Here is a 21,462-nt window from a genome sequence, read left to right as displayed (position 1 = left end):
TGTATAGAATCGCAGGCTTATGATCCAGCTACAGAACTTGTACACACATAATGTCGTGTTCTTGTGTACAGTTACACAGATACATAACTTGTACACAACAAATGTTATGTTTTTGTGTATAGAATCGCAGGCTTATGATCCAGATATAGAACTTGTACAGAACAAATGTCATGTTTTTGTGTATAGAATCGCAAGCTTATGATCCAGATATAGAACTGGATAATGACCCAGATGTGACTGGTATTGTTTGATTGGGTCTAGGTTCTCTCCTGGTGATCGAACATATAACCAAATGTAGCTTTTGTAAACCACTTTTATTGTCATATTCACTACACGGATGACAGATTCAGTTACTCATAACAGCCAAGTTATCCTACACCGACACACCCAACATCAATACATGTGTACATCAATTCTTACACTCAGCATAATACATAACTAGTTACTTCAACGTGCATGGATAATTCTTGAAAAAGGCCATGGTCAAATTGCAACAACAAAACTGAAAGGAAAGATGGGCTTTTGTACAGTGATTTTGGCAGGGACAAATGTCATATGGACATTTTCATGATTTTATCAGATTTAGATAGGACAGTCAGGGTAATACCTATACCTACAAAGCAGGGGTCCAGGACACCCCACATGTTTAATTTCTAGGTTGAAATTATTGAAATCATGAAGTGTAGTGCACTGTAATTATTTTAATTATGGGACCTGTATATTTATTGTCAAGGATTGGGTAAGCTGTATATATTATGTGCTGCCTTCGGGTCCCTATATGGGTGAAATAAAGCTGATGCGACGTTAAATTTTAACTCACTCACGCGGGATGATATATTGTTTTTTTCGGCATTTGTTTTATACATTTGTGCATGCTGGACGCACATTTTGGCGTCATGTAAAACCCTGGATATTACGCTGTTCCTTATTACCAGAATTGATGTTATCTTTAGACATTTTTGATGACAATAAGTCAATGTCCAAGAAAATAAAACCAATCTGAAACTCTGCTATACAACTCTTAAAGTATGACAGCTCCAGCTTTTTTCTAGAGGACACTAAGAGATAAGGACCCAATCAGTGTCTGCTTATGGCCGTTGATTTTCTTTTTTGATGGCACAGAAATTGTAATCATTTTTACATATCGCAGTCTCTTTTGCCTGAATCTTGAATCTAGTGAACTTTGTCTGGTGAGCTCAGCTGACAATAGTCCACATGTTGCGACAAAAATCAATGAAAATGTCTTCCTAAAATCAATCTTTGACCCTGCCCTACTCTGTTAGCTTTTTGTTGATTTGTAATTCAGACATTTTGCACGTTTCATGGACATTTAGCATGTTTCATGGACATTTGGCATGTTTCATGGACATTTAGCATGTTTCGTGGACATCTAGCATGTTTTTGGACAGTTAGCATGTTTAGCATGTTTAGCATGTTTAATGAGGCAACATTAAATAATCTCTAAAGTCCAATCACAGCTCAGCTAATAATGGTCCCTATGTTAAGACTAAGTCTATCGAAAAGTCATTGTAATGTAGATGATGTCAGTGTTTGTAAAAATACATTTTTATACCCCAAACATAATATCAACAAATGTGACTTAAAGGGGTGAAATGATACATCGTTGCTTCAGACCCATGAAGATTCCGGGGTAGAATAGGTCTTCAGCAACCCATGCTTGTCGTAAAAGGCGACTAACAGGATCTGGTGGTCAGGCTCGCTGACTTGGTTGATGCATGTCATCGTATCCCAACTGCGTGGATTGATGCTCATGATATTAATCACTGGATTGTCTGGTCCAGACTCGACTATTTACTGACTGCCGTCATATAGCTGAAATATTGCTGAGTGCGGCATAAAACAACAAACCAACCAACCAGCATCATGAGTTGTCATGCAATGATACGATACGCAATTCATTCTTTTCTGTATCAATACAAGACAATACACTTGGTAAAATTAATTACTTACCACTTGTTTTATGACCCCTAGCGTTTTTGTCCATCAAATATCACAAAATTCTCATTTCAAGTTCACTACTAAAAATCACCGCTACAAACATGTGGCCACAGCTCGCTTTTCCTTTGGAAATATTTATGGTTAAGATGTTTCAATGTGATTTGACAAAATATGCGTATTGCGATACATATCATATCGTGACTTATGTATCACCCCAAGTAACTTATCATATACATTATTTATTTGGTATACATCGTTTTGAGATCAGCTTTATTGTGCTGTCATTGGTGATTTGGAAGGTCTGTACAGTAGATTCTAACAACAAAATAAAATGTTTCAAACAAATATAGGAATGCTTATAAAAAACAAACAAAAATGTATCTTATACATGTGAAAAATACTTTTGCTCACAAGGCCATCACACAAGCACATCACACAAGCACATGACAAATATAAAACTTTAAAGGGTTAGGCTATCATAAATCGGTTGAGCCTTACATTTGTTTTAGCTTAATTTACCGATCCGTCAACCATAGAAAAATCAGAATGTAAAGTAGTTTTTAAGCCCACCAATGGTCAAGATCACTTTGACATTGAAACAATCCAAGGGATATTTGTATTTTTCCCACAATGAATCACCTTTTATGCATCTTCACCAAGCAATCAAAATCAAACTTTAAGATGTTTAAAAAAATCCTGTACAATGCATTTTCTATTTTATTCACCTTCTCAACAAATTTTCACTGTCAAAATCTGTAAATAAAAAAGAACAAAGGTCTGGCCGTAGGGGTTTCTAAGGGACTGTCTGCAACTGTTCAGACGAGGCTAAACAACATGGTATATATAGTTCAGTGTTATCTTCCCTACGACCTCAATACTGGATGTTTCTGCGAATCCTCCATGCAGACAAGTAATCAAGGGGTTGGTTAGAGGTATAATTCAAGGTTAATAGAAATAGTGTTGAAAACATTTTAATCAGAATCAAGACATTCAACACTTAATTATTCAACTTATTGTTTCACAGCAAAAAAAATCGTAATGCAGTAATTGTGTATATAACAAAATTATTCAGAAAGAATGATAACATATTTGTAAGGATACAAATCTTAGGATAGAAATATCATTCTTTGATCTCACCATGACTATCTTTGGTTGCTGGCTTATCTGGCATGTGTTGGGACTCGGAGTGAAATGTGTTGCACGTCCACAACAATCTTAGCAAATATCACTAATACAGAAGAGCCACAACAGCCATTCAATACATTCACAGGGGGATTAGAACCAGACCCTATACATAACTGTCAATCACACCAACCACTTGACTATCAAACTGCCCCTCTGGACCTAGCATGGCAGGATGAAGGCCTCGACTAGGATCTAGTGTGTATACAAATCTGTGCAAAAAAATTCTATTGAACAGATTTTTTTTATCTATTTCAAAGATGTGTAAAAATGTATTTCTTTGTCGTTCTGTTAATTTATTAACACAGTAACACAAAGTGTTAATACATCAGAAATCCTTTTACAAAATACAATTTGACCTCATAGTCAATAAACTAGCATTGTGGAATAATTGTGGAATAATTGTATCATGTGTAATAAACTAGCATTTGTATTCCACTAAAATAGAAATTAGTCCAAAGCAACAATATATTTTTCACATTTAGAAAAAAAGGCAAATGCTTAATCAAAGAAATTAAAAAGGTGCACAGGGATATTACCATGGTTACCTATCACAGAAAGGGTACGGATATGAGACATAATGGCGCCACGTTATGGCTTCTTCTTGGTACATGTGTCCTTGGTACATGTCCCTGGCGCAGGTTTGAGAGAAGCCAGAAGCTGTGGTAGCTTGGTGTTAATAGCCGCCTCAAGTTTCACCATATCACATGTGTACATAGGTGTCCACGGGCAGTAGGCACTCAAAGGCTTAAACAAATCCAGAGAGTTTATCGAAAAGAATTCCATATATTCACTGGCTGATGGTAAATCATGTCGACTTATGTCCTTGTTGGACAGAATACTTTTGAATAAGTTGTAGTTGTCCGGATCCGTGATGATCTTCTTGAAGAGCTCCTCGTTTCTGCTAAACTTCCACCAATTGTTTTCGTTAAACACGCCGATGTACCTGTCAATAATGAGTGCATGTAGGCGGACATAAAATGCATGTCGTCGGATGAACGACACTTTGTTTTCTATTTGATTCTGCATGACTTGATTTAGGTCATGCAGAAGTGCAAGCTCTTCGTCATAGAACAGCTGAGCCATGCTGTGATCAGTCTTTACATTGGTCCAGAATGTTCCAACATATACTCTTGGTGGCTCCACCACATTGACCAAAGGAGCCAAGCTCCAAAACAGGGCTCCATACACCCTCATCAACTCCTGGGCTGACACTGTGTCTGCTTTGTTGAGGATAAGACGAATTTTCGCCTCATGTCCTTTGACCTGTTTGAAGAGAATCGACAGCTCGGATCCCACATCCAGTTTTGTTGGATCAAAAACAAGGAATATGATATCAGCTCTGTCGATGAACCATTGACACACTTCGTTGAATGGGTATCCACGTTGTTGCTGTTTCTTGTTCTCGATGATCCCGGGGGTATCGACAATGGAGACTTTCTGAAGGAGCTTTGAGGGAAACTGCTTCCCTTGAAGGCGTTCTGTGAAGCCCTGGACAGAGACAAATTGGAAAAGATGGTTGCATGAACTATTTTTATATATTAAGGGTTCATTTGGTTTGTTTGTTGTTTAACGCTGCACTCAGCAATATTCCAGCTATATGACTGTGTTCCGTAAATAATCAAATCTGGACCAGACAATCAGGTGATTAATATCATGAGCATCGATCCACGCAATTGGGATCGATGACATGCATCAACCAAGTCGGCGAATCTGACCACCAGATCCCGTTAGTCGCCTTTTACGACAAGCATAGTCGCCTTTTATGGCAAGCATGGGTTGCTGAAGACCTATTCTAACCCGGAATCTTCACGGGTCTTGAGGGTTCATATTATGTTTCGAGGTACAGCTGTATGTCAGCACTAGCTTCTGGGAAATATCTGAGACCTGCATCACTTCAGGCTTTCCTCCAACATTAAGCTTACAGGTCGTGATATAACTGGAATACTGTTAAACCCAACTCACTCACTCACTGATATATTGATGCAAAATTTTCAATTTATCTGACATGAAATATCTTTGGTTGATTATGTTAATTGATATAAAATACTATTCAATTTTTGAACACCCCCAAATACAATGGTAACTCTAACGCTGTGAGCTAATACATGTTCATTGTGGTGATATATAGATTCATTTTAACATAAACAAATCTTATCCCAAATAAGTCACCAGAAGACAAACACTTGAGCTGGACATTGAACTTACAAGACCGAACTTCTGAAGGGGGGAGAAGTGGTTGGTCTTATCTGTGACAAGTTCCATGCCCTTGATGGTGCGGTAGTGGGGACCGTCCAGTAGAACGGTGAAGTCACTGGTTGTTGGCTCAGCTCCTGGTGGGATATAATCAAACATTCACTTCACAGTCAGATTTCCTGCTTTGTTGGGAATTATAGCTTGTATGAGTTTCCTTACAGAGAATACAGCTTGTATACACCACCACATTAGGGTATTAAGATTTTTCAGGCTTGACTTTCACAAAATTCAGTCTGGACATCAAAATGCATCTGCTGTTGGCCATTGCTTGGAATATTGGTTGTCTTCACCTTAAATCTCTCATGATTTCAGCTTTTATTTACCTCTACCTGAGGATATATAGCCAGGCACCATGAGGCACAACTACCTGGGGATTACAGCTTGTATTTACCACTACCTTGGGGTTACAGCTCTTATTTACCACATCCTTGGGATATATAACCTGGCACCCCCACCTGGGGATTACAGTTTGTATTTACCACTACCTTGGGGTTACAGCTCGTATTTACCACATCCTTGGGATATATAACCTGGCACCCCCACCTGAGGATTACAGCTTGTATATACCACTACCTTGGTGTTACAGCTTGTATTTACCACAACCTTGGGATATATAACCTGGCACCCCCACCTGAGGATTACAGCTTGTATTTACCACTACCTTGGGGTTACAGCTTGTATTTACCACAACCTTGGGATATATAACGTGGCACCCCCACCTGAGGATTACAGCTTGTATATACCACTACCTTGGGGTTACAGCTTGTATTTACCACAACCTTGGGATATATAACCTGGCACCCCAACCTGAGGATTACAGCTTGTATATACCACTACCTTGGGGTGACAGCTCGTATTTACCACAACCTTGGGATATATAACCTGGCTCGTATTTACCTGTATGCAGTCTCTGGTGAGACCCCTCCATAGACAGAAGATAGTTGATCATGGTGGACTTGCCTACACTCCATGGACCCAGGAACAACACCAAAGGCTTGGCAAATATCTCACCCTCTGAAGTCAATACATATTAACAGATGATGAAGAAATATGATTAAAGAATTATTCAATAATAAAGCTCAAATTGCAGTTGATATTGATAGATAATACCTGACCAAAGATTAACTGCCAGGATTTTAGTACGTAAATGGATAATAATGGTATTAATACTATTATTATCAGAAGAAGAAACATTAACATGGCATTATTCTAATCATGATAAACATTTGGCAAAATGAAAAAAATAATTCTGGAAGATTATCTCAAACAAGCTAGTGAATCGGTTGTGGTGGTATTAGAATAACCTGAGATGGCATCCCTGTTGAGGTCAGAGAATCGATAGGCATCTTCCAAAGGTTTGACATCATCATTGTAGATTTTCAGCAGTGCCTGTAGAGTATCTTTAACCTTTGTGTCTGGAATATCAATTCAAGAACTGAGGGTACCATGAGAGACAGTTCACAAATTAAAGGCTTAGTTTGTTTGTTGTTTAACGCCGCACTCAGCAATATTCCGGCTCTGTGACGGCAGTCTGTAAATAATCCTGTCTGGACCAGACAATCCAGTGATTAATATCATGAGCATCGATCCACGCAATTGGGAAACGATGACATGCATCAACCAAGTCAGCGAGGCTGACCACCCGATCCCGTTAGTCGCCTTTTACGACAAGCATAGTCGCCATTTACGGCAAGCATGGGTTGCTGATGACCTACTCTACCCCGGATCTTCATGGGTTCCCAAATTAAAGCTGCCATATGTGACAGTTCAGCATAATATATCCTCATTGTTAGTCCACTGTCTTTGTATGATGAGTGCATGTGAACATTGTACAGAAACAGTGAACAGAATAGGATCAGTACTACTGTGAACTGACACATGCATGTGAACAACTGTGTTCTACAACTGTGTTCAAACTCGTGTTTGAAAAAAAAAATCTTTGTGGAAAGACAATATTTGTTGTCTTGGACAATGATGTCAATGAGAGGACATTAATATTATTGTATCTCTTTTTGTACAACGGTATGATGTCTGCTGGTTTGTATTCTTGTTAAACCGGGGGCACGGTGGCCCAGTTGTCTAAGGCACTGCAGAGTTGCGTCCCTTGGGCATGCCAGGAACCTATCATTGTGAGTTCGAATCCTGGTTCGCCCTGATTATGTTTCTAGGTCTGTCAGCCCCATGTTTGTGCTTGTGAGTTTTACCAAAGTGGCAAGTGTCTGAGCTCTGCATCACTGGGGCTTTTCTCCTACATCAAGCTGACACGCAGTGATAGTACTGGAATACTGTTAAAGAAGTTGAACCCAACTCACTCATTTTTAATCTTTTGTTATTTTTCATCTTTAGGACAATATGAAACTCTTTTTATTAAATGTTTGAGGACTTGAAGAATGGCTTTGTGAGCAGTAATTGACCTTGTACTGTTGAGGACGTGATCGGTTTGTCCAGTTGTAGGATTTTGTCTATGTGGCCATGGCTCTTGTTAGGATCTTCCCTGCTTCCAGTTAGCGCTTCTTTGAAATTGGTGTCGTCCACAGACACAACAGGTGGTCTTTCCTTCGGCACAATATCAACTGGCTTCTCTGAAATAGATGTGGTTATGCCTTTTACAGTATGTTATACATGGATAGCTGTTGGCTGTTGTGACTGAGCTGTGCTACAAGATAACAGTGTTGCCTGATCGTGTACAGTGATAATATGTTGAGTTTAATCTTGCTCGGAGCCATACATGTAGTCTCTCTCACAGTCCCTTAACCTTTTTATTTTCCCTTCCATCCAACCTTTTCTGTAATGCAAAATCCCTAAATGAAGTCTAGATTTTCCTCAGGTCCAGATTTAGGTTCAAAATCTCCCTGGTGATCCTTTTCAATATATATGTAGTTATTTGTTTCTATCAAAATCATAAGGAGGTCAAGAAACACCACACAGCCATATTCAGCTAAATAATTGAGTCTGGACCAGACAAACCAGTGAGGGATATTCAGAGCAACATCCCGCACAGTCAATACAATGCCTTAAAGCCCACACAATGTGTGGAGCCCTTTTCTGACGTCCCCCTCTGTGATACGGCTGGAATATTGCCACAATCAGCAGCATAAAACCGTTACATACTCACATACTCACTCACTCACTCACTCACTCGCGCATAAAACCATACAGCAGCCCTTGAAACTGACCAAAATTTGTCAGTGGTCGAAAGGACCAGCACCAAAAAGATCTACTGGTCCTGTTGGATCTCTACGGGACACAACGGTGCTAAGAGTTTAGACTTGATCTATCGCCGATTTCAAAAGTCGTAAAACTTTGTTCATCCTTAAAATAACATCAGACCACCAGACCACCATTTATCAAATTTTACTTGTCCTTGAGAAAATATACTAGACTCTGACCAGCGGACCAGTGTTAGTGTCGAGCACTGATATATATACTCACTCGCTCACAAATCCAAAATAATAAATAATTTAGATGCTCTTTTGAAATTCTTGTACTGGCAAGAAACAATATTTTTTTTTTTTTTTAAATTTGTTGTCATCCATACTATTGTTTGTGGAAATCTGACAACTGGCATGTTGTGACCATATTATACTGTTTGTACTCTACTATTCAACTTTTGATAGGGATAATCAAATATGTCATTCTATTTAAATATACACTTTCAATATGACACAAAACTGATTCTCATATGTCAAGATAAACACATTATATATTATATCTACGTAGACCCATACTACTGAAGCAGCACCAGACGGGGCTATTTTATTGCTCTGTAAGCAGGAAATAAATAGTGTTGATATTACCCCTGCACACCTGCTGAAGGAGTTTTTGCAGGTGCAAAGCTACTTGTACCTGGATTTCCTCCGTCTAATAATAAGGTATGCAGGGAATTTTGTGAGAGATGATTTAGCAACACGTACCAAGCAAGATAATTATGTTTTCAATGTTCAGATTAACTGGCACTGGTTTTATGCCAGTAAATAATAAACATATTAAATCTGTGGTGTATATGAATTAGCATACAATGTACAATGTACTCGGAACGATGCTGAAAGAAAGTTCTCACACTGATCATCCCAAGTCTGCGTTCATAGAGCTCCATTGGAGGATTCTCACCTTATTTCAGAGTTAAAGATGGCGGCCAATATAAGACCTTTTATCACATAATTAAGACTTTTCAATCAGATTCAAATTTAAGACGATCCAAATCTGTGGCCTTTTCAAACATATGCAAACCTTGGAGAAAGGTATTCATGTCATTTTGACATGAATGTTTGTGGATCATGATATTCACTAGTGCTCAGATCATTTTGGAGACGTGGTTTACGTGACTAGGGACATAAGCAGTCTCAAGTGATTTTATTGATTAAACTTTTCCAGGCCCTATGTCTGTTTTTAACTCTCAAACAATACATCATGAGTCACAATGTAGCTTATTTTTTTATACTTATTTGATTCATTTATTAGATCATGTAAGCATGGTAACCATGTAAGCTTAATTGTTTGATTTTCCATAAAAAAAGACGACAGGTTGTCTTTGTTTCTGTGAACACACCTCACATAGAGTTGAATGTGGGGACCTCAGTCTCATGCTCTGGACACAATGCTGGAGGAAACAGCCATTGATCAGCACCGACTTGTTTAGCGACAGTGATTCAGAGTAACACATGCTTGCCATCATCCATGGTATTCACCAGAGTTTTTCTTGGCTCTCAAGGATATAACATTTCCATTCATTAGGAATCGGTGTAAAATGTCATGTTTTGTGTCATGCTGACTTGATATGGATACTTGTTTCAGAAATTCAACTGTTCGACTCGCAGGATAAATAAGACTATTTTCAGTTTGGCAATTAAGCTTCACACCAGTAACATCTGTTTGATATCCTGCCAACAATAGTTGAAATCAATCACTTTCACCCCCATTTAAACAAATGGATTGATCTGTTCATTTGATACTTCAGCATAGGAATGTCTAACAAATGAAGCTTAATTACTCAGCCATAAAAGGCTTGAGGAAAGTGAGGTGGTGGATATAGGTAATTGTTGGAGGCGTGCTTGAAAAGTGATTTCCATTATGGCAAGCAATAATAAAACTGTTTCAGCATTTTTGATGGAAAAGAAATTAATTTGGAAATACGAGTATCTTTGATGAATGTAGGAATACAATGAAATATAAATGACCTTCCACCAGCTGGGATCACATGCAAAAACGATCTTAGCGCCACAGCTATCGTAAATGTATGATAATAGTATTCAGCTGGTATTGATTCGACTTTCATGTATCTATTTCCGTGACTGGTATGCTAAGTTGTATCTTGTCATCCTTTGGATTTTTTTCTTTTCACAACTTAAAAACAATAACATCAACGCATGAGAATAGTCTTCAATTATTCGCAGAAACGGATCCCATTGGGCATAAAATTATATGAATGGATCACTGATCACAAAAAAATACCACTAAAAAATGTTGACAGATTAACTACAGTATGAACAAAATGAGTGAACCTTAACTTTCTTTGAGTAGTATATATTTGTAGCACAATTTGAACATCAGTTCAATTCAACATATAAGACAATCTTTTGTTTATACACACATGTTATCTAACAGTCTACGATAAAATTAAATAGTATGTGTTATGTTCACCTTTTTTTTAACTAGGGGCACCTGCTGGTATATTTTGAATTTCACCGTTGTCCATCTCAAACTCTCCTACATTTGAGGGGCACGGGTGTCACAGTTATCTAAGGCACCGCAATTTGCTGTGCAGCGTTGCATCAACTGTAGGTTTCATCAAAGTGGTAAACGTCTGAGACCTGCATCACTTCGGTATTTCCTTTCACATTAAGCATGCTGACACGCTGTGATATAACTGGAATACTGTTCAAAGCAGAGTTAAACCCAACTCACTCAATATTTGTATGAAAAATGGACCTATGTAAGATAGAAATATGGCAGATGTATATGCAGTGAAGCAAAGTATGATAGAATAGTTATATGTTAGTAGATCTCTAGATGATTAGGATGTAGTCTGTGTGTCACCTTTGAAAAAGTGCAGTTAAGATAATTAGTAAAAAACTGATACAAATATCCCCGTGGTGTGGGTTTTAGGACACTGAAAAAACAATGTCATTTCCTTGGTCACAAGAACAACTGTAAAACATCTCACTCATTTATAAAAAACAACTTTATCTTAAAAACATGCCATCATCTGAGTATTTACAATGAATGTCTCTGTGAAGCCGCACCTGTCATTATAGTGCAAGTAGTAACGATAAACATGGTTGTCCGAAAACGTATGATCCAAGGTTGAACTAGGTGATGAAAAAAAACAATGAGCTGGTCAGGATAACTGCAACCTAAATTTATGTTGAGCCGTGCATGGCTTTCTAGGAACTGAGATAGACTTGTCATAGAAATGTCAGATTGCAAGGAGTGTAATCAGTAAAATAGAGATGTGTGTCAATTCCCCAGGATTTCTACTTTCACTTTACATTCAAATGTGTAAATGCTATCATGCATGATTATCATGGGAGAATGTTTCCTTACTATATGTAAGCCCAGTCAACAACCAGATTTCTACATATCCTTATATTACTCTGGTTCATTAATTATTAAACATATCAAATAAATCTTTATATTTATAGATTATTCAGGAAAAGACATGGTGGTTTTCCTTTCAGTTAATCTGATAGTTATGTTGGAGGTATCGGTTTTAAAAAGGAGAAAAATTGAAAATTTTGTTTTTGTTGGTATGGCTTTTAGCCTATCTGTTTACAAATCATTTAGATCTATGTTGAGAAAATCTCCTGAAAATAATTCAATCAAAATAGCCATGACAGTTGTAACTTAAAAAAACACAAGATGCCCAGATCAAAACATGAGGATAGTACTACCTTTACCATCTGCAAGTATTCCCTCCAAACTTGCTCTGACCACCAAAAGCAAGAGACACCGGTTCACAATGTGGCAAGTGGAGGCAGCCATCTTGAATTCATCTGATGCCCCTTACAGCAAAGAAAATCTGTCATCCAACTGGGCCGGTCTACTATTGTATAGGGGTGATGGTTTGGTCCTTTACAATTTATAGTCAAGAGATAGCAGGGTTGTTTGGGATGAGACAGTAATGAGATATTGGCAGGATTGTAAATACATAAGGATTTGGTGAGAGGTCATGTTAGATTATATCAAATTGCAGCATATGGAATCAGACATAAAGAGTGGTTGTTCAGTGTGCATGCTGATTTAATATTACCCATTCGCCATGGCAACTATGAAATATTATTTTTTAATAATTGTGCATTTAAGCAAAGATGTATATAGATGTATGTACATCTTGAGATACCAGTTTTAGAAACATAAAAAAAAAAATATATTTTAGGCAGTTATAAACTTGAATTCACTGCACTTGAAAACTCCAGTTTCCAAATTCAGATTAATTTTTGTACCAGTCACAGCATGATTCTCTTTAAAAAAAATGTTTTAGGGAATATTTTTAATAGGAATGTATTTTTGAATATCAATTCAGGGTGTCTATGTAATTTTTAAATTAATATGTTAACTCCTCTATTTTGACCAAACAATTTCATGACAGTGATTAATTTATTGATATGCTTGAGGTGCAAGATAAAGACTTGAAATGCCATTGAGAAATATTTTAAAAGTAGTCATCCATTGTTTAAGGTATTTCTTTTCTAACAACCTCTGAATGCTGATCATTGAATTAGTCTGCTTAATCTTCCCTGCCAAGATGTGTCTGGAAAAGTCCTTGAAGTGTCATAAATCACTCTTTCATTCACTCACTCACTTTCTCACTCTCTTACTCACTCACTCTGTTGGGCAAGAGAAATTAATTCCTTTCCGAGCAACAAGTTTAATCTTTTCACATAACATATCTTTTCACACACATAGTTGATTCCTTGTAATGTCTTAAGTTCACATACTGTATCCTATATATTTCTTTAAACTGAGGATGTCAAGTTTAAAAAGGATAGACAAGATCGACAAACAATAGGATTACTTGAGGATTTCCTTTACCGTTGTATATTTATTTCTTGTTGAGAGACTCAATCTAAATTAGGTTTTAAAGTAAACCCTATGAGTCACCCTAAAAGAACTATGACAGCCTCAAGCAGAGGGTCATCAAAACTAGTATACATATTTTGGAGTGTCATGTTATTTCATAATAAAATATGAAGTGCTTTTGTCTTGTCGGGGAGGGTTAAGAAAAAAATGTACTTTAGGAGGGTCATCCAAAAATATGACAAGCAACGGGGAATGGTTATCATGGTTATTATTATCCCCAGATTCGAAAGTTGGGCAGGGGATGTCGGAACAGAGTTTGTCCGTCTATGCGTCTGTCTGCTTCTGAAAGGGGACAAATTTTCTCAAAAACTAAGTCAGAGTGAAATTTTGCACGCTGTCACAGGTCAAATGAGTTCAAAAACTGGTGTTATGACACAGAGTTATGGCCCTTGCTTTGTGTTTTTCAGATTAGTGCATACTGCATGAAATGGGGACAAGTTTTCTCAGAAACTACTGAATTAACATGAATAGAAATTGCATGCTTATCTAAGAGATACTTGTCAAGACCGAGTTAGAAACTTGGTCCCATACATTATGTTTTTACAGAGTTACGGCCCTTGATCCATGTTATTTTACATGGTGCATTGGTGCAATGGGGACATGTTTACTCTGAAACTACTGAAGTTGGCTTATCTGAAAGATACTTACCGTATTCGACGTAATAAGCGCCCAGGGCGCTCTCAAAATTACAAATAGGGGGCTCTTATCGAAAATATAATTTTGGTGACAAAAACAACCAGAGTTGAAAGATCGTAAATTTCATGGTTTATGCTAACAGCCTGAAATGAAACAAAAGTCTGTGCGTATTATACACGACAGATACATTTTCCATAAATTAATTGCCCATAATTAAGGGTGCATATAACACACAAATAAACAACTCGTGTACATTGATCAATCGGAAGGGGTCCTAATTGGGATTGTTCACTTCTAATATATCAGCAAATATCGCCGTGGGCGCTTATTAGAGCGGGGCGCTTATTACGTCGAATAGGGTATAAGTTATTTTATCCAGAGAAGTGGCCATTTGTATGTATTAATTTCACATTTAATCATATTTTCTGATGACATATAAAGTGACCCTAGTGCCTATCTCTTCTTTACAGGACTCTTTTTCATAGTTTATATTCATTACTATAGTTTATATTCACTACTATAGTTTATATTTATTACTATAGTTTATAGTCACTATTATAGTTTATATTCATTACTATAGTTTATATTCACTACTATAGTTTATATTCACTACTATATGAACAAACAAAATTCTAATGTGGCAGAGGATAGTGATATTGCTGACCCATGCCTCCGGTAATAAATGACCGGACCCTTATTGGCGGTCAATCCATTCCATTTTTATTAAGTTTCCAGGGACAAGATTCAGATTAGGTTATAAAGTAACGTACACACTTTTCTACTTGTAAACGTACAGATGGCCCAGTTGTCAGGGCTTTTTAGCCTGATGCAACCATATGCAATAAATTGTCTTGGAAAGTAGGTTTAAGTGTCTGAAATCTCCCCATTCACCTTCATCCCATGTCAACAGGGGGTTGGTACCACAGCAAGGGTTATCTGAGAGTACTCACTCATACCGGTATGTTACATCTCATAATGATATGAGGAACCGAGGCTATAATTCTTCAGAATGGTCACCTCCTTTCTACTCATTATGAATAACTGCTTTTTGTAGTGAATTTTAGGTGAAAAATATCTTGCGGTATTTAATCCTATTGTACCATACATGATTGCCAAAATCAATTGCATTTCTACAAAGGTTCACTGTTTGACCTGGGTTGATGTACACTGTCCATGTTTCAGGCCAAGAAGATCATGGAGCATAATCGCAGATATGAGAGGAAGAGAGAAGAGAAGGATTTGAAGGCACGCAAGGAGAAAATCCGCAAAGTCCGAGAGGAATACGAACAGCAGAAAAAGGTACATCACTGACACAATTTCCAAATTATAGATTTCAAACTAGACATCCCTTAATTCAATATAACAGAGAGACACATGTACTGAGGATTCAGAAGCTGTGAAATTTATTCTTATATTGTGGTTAAGAGTGAACAATTTTAAAAGGCTTCAAGGTTCTCGTGTTAGGATTAAGAGGGTCTTTCAAGTATAGTGATGCCTTGTAGTCTTTTGATCCTGTAAGGCCACACACATTTTTTGTTTTTCATTTCAGGGGCCCCACTGCCCCGATTGAAAAGCTGGAAAGAAAGAAATGAAACATAAAAATATTTATTTTTATTATGTATCCTGCTATTAATATAGACCCTCTTATACAATATAAAATGTTATATATATCACTGTGATGTGCTATGATATGATGTATATTGTATGGTGTATATGTGGTATATATATATGGTATGGGATATGATATGATATATGATCGATCAAGGACCCCCCTCTAGTACCGCACACTGTGATGTGCTATGACATGATGTATATTGTATGGTGTATATATGGTATATATATATATATGGTATGGGATATGATATTATATATGATTGATCAAGGCCCCCCTCTAGTACCACACACTGTGATGTGATATGACATGATGTATATTGTATGGTGTATATATGGTATATATATATGGTATATATATATATGGTATATATATATATGGTATATATATATATATGGTATGGGATATGATATTATATATGATTGATCAAGGCCCCCTCTAGTACCACACACTGTGATGTGATATGTGATGTTCAACATCTGAAGTCTACTTGTTTTTAACTTTCAGGAACAGAGCCAGCAGAGCGGAGGGACCGGTGCAGAGGGATTTCCTGGGGGTTTCCCTGGTGGTTTCCCAGGTAACCAGTATGGAAAACAATGATGTACTGCAAGATGAAAATAACAAAGGGCTTCTTATGAAGCAAGTAACATTTAGGGAAACACCGAGGCATATGATGACAAACCGCATATGACATGTGGACGTCTGCTCCCTGGGCAATTGATCCGTAAAGATCCGGGGTAGAATAGGTCTTCAGCAACCCATGCTTGCCGTAAAAGGCGACTATGCTTGTAAGAGGCGACTAACGGGATCGGATGGTCAGGCTCGCTGATTTGGTTGATGCATGTCATCGATCCAAATTGCGTGGATCGATGCTCATGATATTAATCACTGGATTGTCTGGTCCAGTCTTGATTATTTACAGACCACCATCATACAGCTGGAATATTGCTGAGTGCGGCGTTAAACAACAAACCAACCAACCACCTTCCCTCCAGTGAGGTCCGGCAGCCTATAGTATTTATCCATACTCTACCCTCCAGACAGTCCTTCATGCTTAATCTGGGGACATGGTTGGCCCAGTAGCCTATAGCAAGTCACAATTCCCTGTACATACCAGATTCGAATCCTGGTTCACCCCAGATATGTTTCGATGTTTGTCAGCACCATACCTGTGCCCGTAGGTTTCACCTAAGTGGTAAACGTCTGAGACCTGCATCACTTTAGGCTGTCATTTATAGGTATATGATAAATATTTGTATTACTTATATTGTAAGAGTTACTTCCCTTCCCATGTAAGAAACTCCAGACGGGACACCCTGGAATGAAAAGGTTGGCCTGAAGCTGGGGGACGTCTCCTGTGGCCCAGCTGCATGTAACAAGGTCCTGTTTTGTATACCAGACACTTGGATGTTTCAGGTGGCGGCGGCATGGCAGGCATGCCTGATCTCAGCCAGTTGCTCAGTGACCCCGAACTCATGCAGGCTTTCCAGGTACAGATACATCTTTCCTTTTTAAAACCTCTCCTTGTGCTCATACACTGCAGACTGGCTTGGTGTTATGTAATATTGGTGATATCACACAGCAGACTGGCTTGATGTTGTGTTATATTGGTGATATCACACACTGCAGACTGGCATGGTGTTGTGTAATATTGGTGATATCACACACTGCAGACTGGCTTGATGTTGTGTACTATTGGTGATATCACACACTGCAGACTGGCTTGGTGTTGTGTAATATTGGTGATATCACACACTGCAGACCAGGATGGTGTTGTGTACTATTGGTGATATCACACACTGCAGACCAGGATGGTGTTGTGTACTATTGGTGATATCACACACTGCAGACCAGGATGGTGTTGTGTACTATTGGTGATATCACACACTGCAGACCAGGATGGTGTTGTGTAATATTGGTGATATCACACACTGCAGACTGGCTTGATGTTGTGTAATATTGGTGATATCACACACTGCAGACTGGCATGGTGTTGTGTAACATTGGTGATATCACACACTGCAGACCAGGATGGTGTTGTGTAATATTGGTGATGACTGGCATGGTATAGCTGTGTTGACTGGCATGGTATAACTAACATTGCTCATATCACATACTGCAGACTGGCATGGTGTTGTGTAATGTTGGTGATATCACTCACTGCAGACTGGCATGGTATAGCTGTGTTGACTGGCATGGTATAACTTACATTGCTCATATCACACACTGCAGACTGGCATGGTATAGCTGTGATGACTGGCATGGTATAACTAACATTGCTCATATCACACACTGCAGACTGGCATGGTATCACTAACATTGCTCATATCACACACTGCAGACTGGCATGGTATAGCTGTGTTGACTGGCATGGTATAACTAACATTGCTCATATCACACACTGCAGACTGGCATGGTATAGCTGTGATGACTGGCATGGTATAAATAACATTGCTCATATCACACTGCAGACTGGCATGGTATAACTAACATTGCCCACATCACATACTGCAGACTGGCATGGTATAACTAGCATTGGCCATATCACATACTGCAGACTGGCATGGTATAACTAACATTGCCCACATCACATACTGCAGACTGGCATGGTATAACTAACATTGCCCATATCACATACTGCAGACTGGCATGGTATAACTAACATTGCCCATATCACATACTGCAGTCTGGCATGGTATAACTAACATTGCCCATATCACACTGCAGACTGGCATGGTATAACTAACATTGCCCACATCACATACTGCAGACTGGCATGGTATAACTAACATTGCCCATATCACATACTGCAGACTGGCATGGTATAACTAACATTGCCCATATCACATACTGCAGTCTGGCATGGTATAACTAACATTGCCCATATCACACTGCAGACTGGCATGGTATAACTAACATTGCCCATATCACATACTGCAGACTGGCATGGTATAACTAACATTGCCCACATCACATACTGCAGACTGGCATGGTATAACTAGCATTGGCCATATCACATACTGCAGACTGGCATGGTATAACTAACATTGCCCACATCACATACTGCAGACTGGCATGGTATAACTAACATTGCCCATATCACATACTGCAGACTGGCATGGTATAACTAGCATTGGTCATATCACACTACAGACCAGCTTGATATAATTGTATTATTGCAGCTGTCTCCTGTGAAATAACAAATATCTGAGGATGAATAAACTCTTTACCCTCTTTTCCAAACTTTTCCTGTCTGCAGGACCCTGAAGTTGTCCAAGCATTCCAAGACGTCGCCGCCAACCCAGCCAATGTCTCCAAGTACCAGAATAACCCCAAAGTGCAGGCTGTCATCAACAAGATGGCTTCCAGGTTTGGCGGCGGTGGCGGTGGCGGCGGCGGCGGCGGCAGCGGGGATGGTAGTGGTGAAGCAGGAAGCCCCGGGGGACCAGGGGGACCGGGAGGAGCAGGTGGAGGGTTCCCAGGGGGATTCCCTGGGGGATTCCCAGGCCCAAGTATGGTAGGGATTTTGTCATCATATTCCTCATCATTCTTTCACAATACTGTTTCAACACTGTAAAATCTTTTTTTATAAAAATGGTTTTAAACAATTTATAACTGTAAATGATTTTTTACAATAATTATTTTTTTGGTGGAATTTTATTCTTGTTTTTTCATTCATCACAATGACATTTTCTTATTTCAGTCTTAAACACCCTGACTTCAGTCCAAGAGCGCCACCAGTATCAGAGAATGGTGTTGACTGTGGACAATCGACGTATTTTATACAGTTTCTTAATGATCTGTACAAGGAGCTTCCTTATCAATACAGATAGAACACTTTGATGAAGATTTTTAAGTTGATTTTCTACCTTAACGTTATATGTTATGGATATTGTTATGTTTTTGAAAATGTCAAAAATATAAAATTATCAGCTGCTCTGGTTTATTTCTCTCATCTTTAGCATCAAATCTCAAGTAATGAATTGATTGCATTGATTGCAATTAATGCATGAACATTCACAAAAACATTGATGCATATGATGCTTGAATATTTGCCATACTCTTCTGTCATGTGTCTATAAGATATTGCTCATGGTGATGCAACAGTATTTTCAGTTAAAGTCTTTGTTGTAATTCCCCTTTTCGTATTCAAAATGTGAAGAAAATTGTCCTTAAAACCATGGGTCTTAGAAATTCACTCTCACTTATTGTTACACAAAATATCAGTGTAAAACTAAACAAATTTGCATTGTTTGTAGAGAATAGCAACTGAATCATGCCTGATCTTATACCACTAACAAAACTATTAAAAAAATTAAAGACCACATGATTCTTTCATATTACTGTTATATGAAAGAATTGTGTGGTCCTTAACTAGGTATTTGGAGTAGTATATTTGTTGTATTAATGTTAGTCATTGCCTCTGTTTCAGATACTTGGACATAGCTTGTATCTTGATGGTTGTGATGAAATCATTTTTTTTTCTAAATGAAAATTGATTTTTTTATTTTTTTTTAAGAAAATGTTTTGAACATTGTGTTTTAATTACCAAACTAGGATTTTTTCCATGAAAATAGATGTTTTCAATTTGAGGTTTGTTACTTTGATTTGAAACCTTTTAATTTAATTTGAAAATAGAAACTGCTAAGCCAATAAAAACTTGCTTTGTAAATTGTGGTTTCTCATATGTTCATCAATCATATTCTCTGTTGTCAATATGTTAATTGTCTTGAATAACAAATCAGTTTGGATTGTATCAAATATTTGTTACAATTTCAAACCGGTCATGCTCATTAGACATAATTTATCCTTTTGGATCGTGTTTTCAATGGTTCAGTAATAGACTATAGATTTTGTTTGTTCTAAAAGTTTTAGAAACATTTCAAGTTGAATATACTACAAACAAAAGGTTGAGGATCACCCGATTCTTTCAATTGGAATATGAAAGAATCGAGTGGTGCTTAATGTTTTTTTAATAGTATAGCTTTACTCTTCTTGCACTTTCCTTGGTTTGTGTACTTGTTTATGCAGGTATCCAGGAACCGCTGTATCGCTTTCAGAAGTTGTATATATATATATCGGTATATTTCCTAGAAATATTGTATATCATTACACTGTCTAGCTGTTCATTACATTAGAGGTTTCTGTTAGAATTGCATCTATGATGTTCTGTAGTTCACTATTCACGTTTGTAATAAAATAAACAAAACCTTTGAAAGTTACTTCATTGTTTTCATGACTGTTTGTGTAATTGGTGTAATCCCCATGGGTATTCTGGGTTGAAATTGGTCTCATTCAAGATTTCCCACTTATATAGCGACGTGCATGCATGTGTGTATATGCTACTATGCCTGTCATAAGAGGCGACTAACGGGATCGGGTGGTCAGGCTCGCTGACCTGGTTGAAGCATGTCATCGATCCCAATTGTGTGGATCGATGCTCATGATTTCAATCACTGGATTGTCTGGTCCAGACTTGATTATTTACAGACTGGTGTCATATTGCTGGAATATTCCTGAGTGAGGCGTTTAACAACAAACCAACCAATTTGTACTCGTCTGGTCTAATGCTGGTTTTTATATAGTTCCAGCCTAAAGTTTAATAGTGTAACAAGATAAAGACTCCCAGCCAACCAGTCCTTGTTTTATCCCCTGATGCCAAAAGCAAGGCAGGGTACCATCTTTAAATGGCTTGTTGTATCAGTCTCAGCGAATTCTGTGATTCCGCGATTGCAGAA

At 38.0% G+C, this 21,462-nt stretch overlaps 2 protein-coding genes across 3 annotated transcripts in view; one reads left to right on the top strand and one right to left on the bottom strand.

The window, feature by feature from the left end:
* LOC124132683 (hsc70-interacting protein-like) overlaps positions 1–20,946 on the top strand; it is a 67,125-nt gene extending 46,179 nt beyond the window's left edge. The window contains exons 9-13 of the mRNA XM_046496739.2: positions 15,295–15,411; positions 16,232–16,301; positions 17,141–17,214; positions 18,984–19,241; positions 19,428–20,946. Of these exons, the coding sequence (XP_046352695.2) occupies positions 15,295–15,411; positions 16,232–16,301; positions 17,141–17,214; positions 18,984–19,241; positions 19,428–19,433 (525 nt within the window). The 3' untranslated portion in view covers positions 19,434–20,946. The remainder of the gene's footprint in view (positions 1–15,294; positions 15,412–16,231; positions 16,302–17,140; positions 17,215–18,983; positions 19,242–19,427) is intronic.
* Positions 300–12,428, bottom strand: LOC124132682 (sarcalumenin-like). Of its 2 annotated transcripts, none has more exons than XM_046496737.2 (6): positions 12,288–12,428; positions 7,812–7,979; positions 6,702–6,812; positions 6,295–6,411; positions 5,350–5,474; positions 300–4,632 (listed from the first exon to the last, which is right to left on the bottom strand). In XM_046496737.2, exons 1-6 carry the CDS (start codon positions 12,376–12,378, stop codon positions 3,733–3,735), a joined length of 1,512 nt encoding a protein of 503 aa, XP_046352693.1. In that variant the 5' UTR covers positions 12,379–12,428; the 3' UTR covers positions 300–3,732. The 2 variants fall into 2 exon arrangements, with proteins under 2 accessions (XP_046352693.1, XP_046352694.1); XM_046496738.2 differs by having other exon boundaries at positions 12,294–12,428.
* Positions 20,947–21,462: the final 516 nt, after the last annotated feature.

The sequence above is a fragment of the Haliotis rufescens genome, unplaced genomic scaffold, assembly GCF_023055435.1.
Source record: "Haliotis rufescens isolate VD_foot unplaced genomic scaffold, xgHalRufe1.0.p SCAF_7, whole genome shotgun sequence".
Lineage (NCBI taxonomy): Eukaryota > Metazoa > Mollusca > Gastropoda > Lepetellida > Haliotidae > Haliotis > Haliotis rufescens.
Note: the sequence above shows the minus strand (reverse complement) of the source record. Positions and strands in the feature narration are given on the sequence as shown.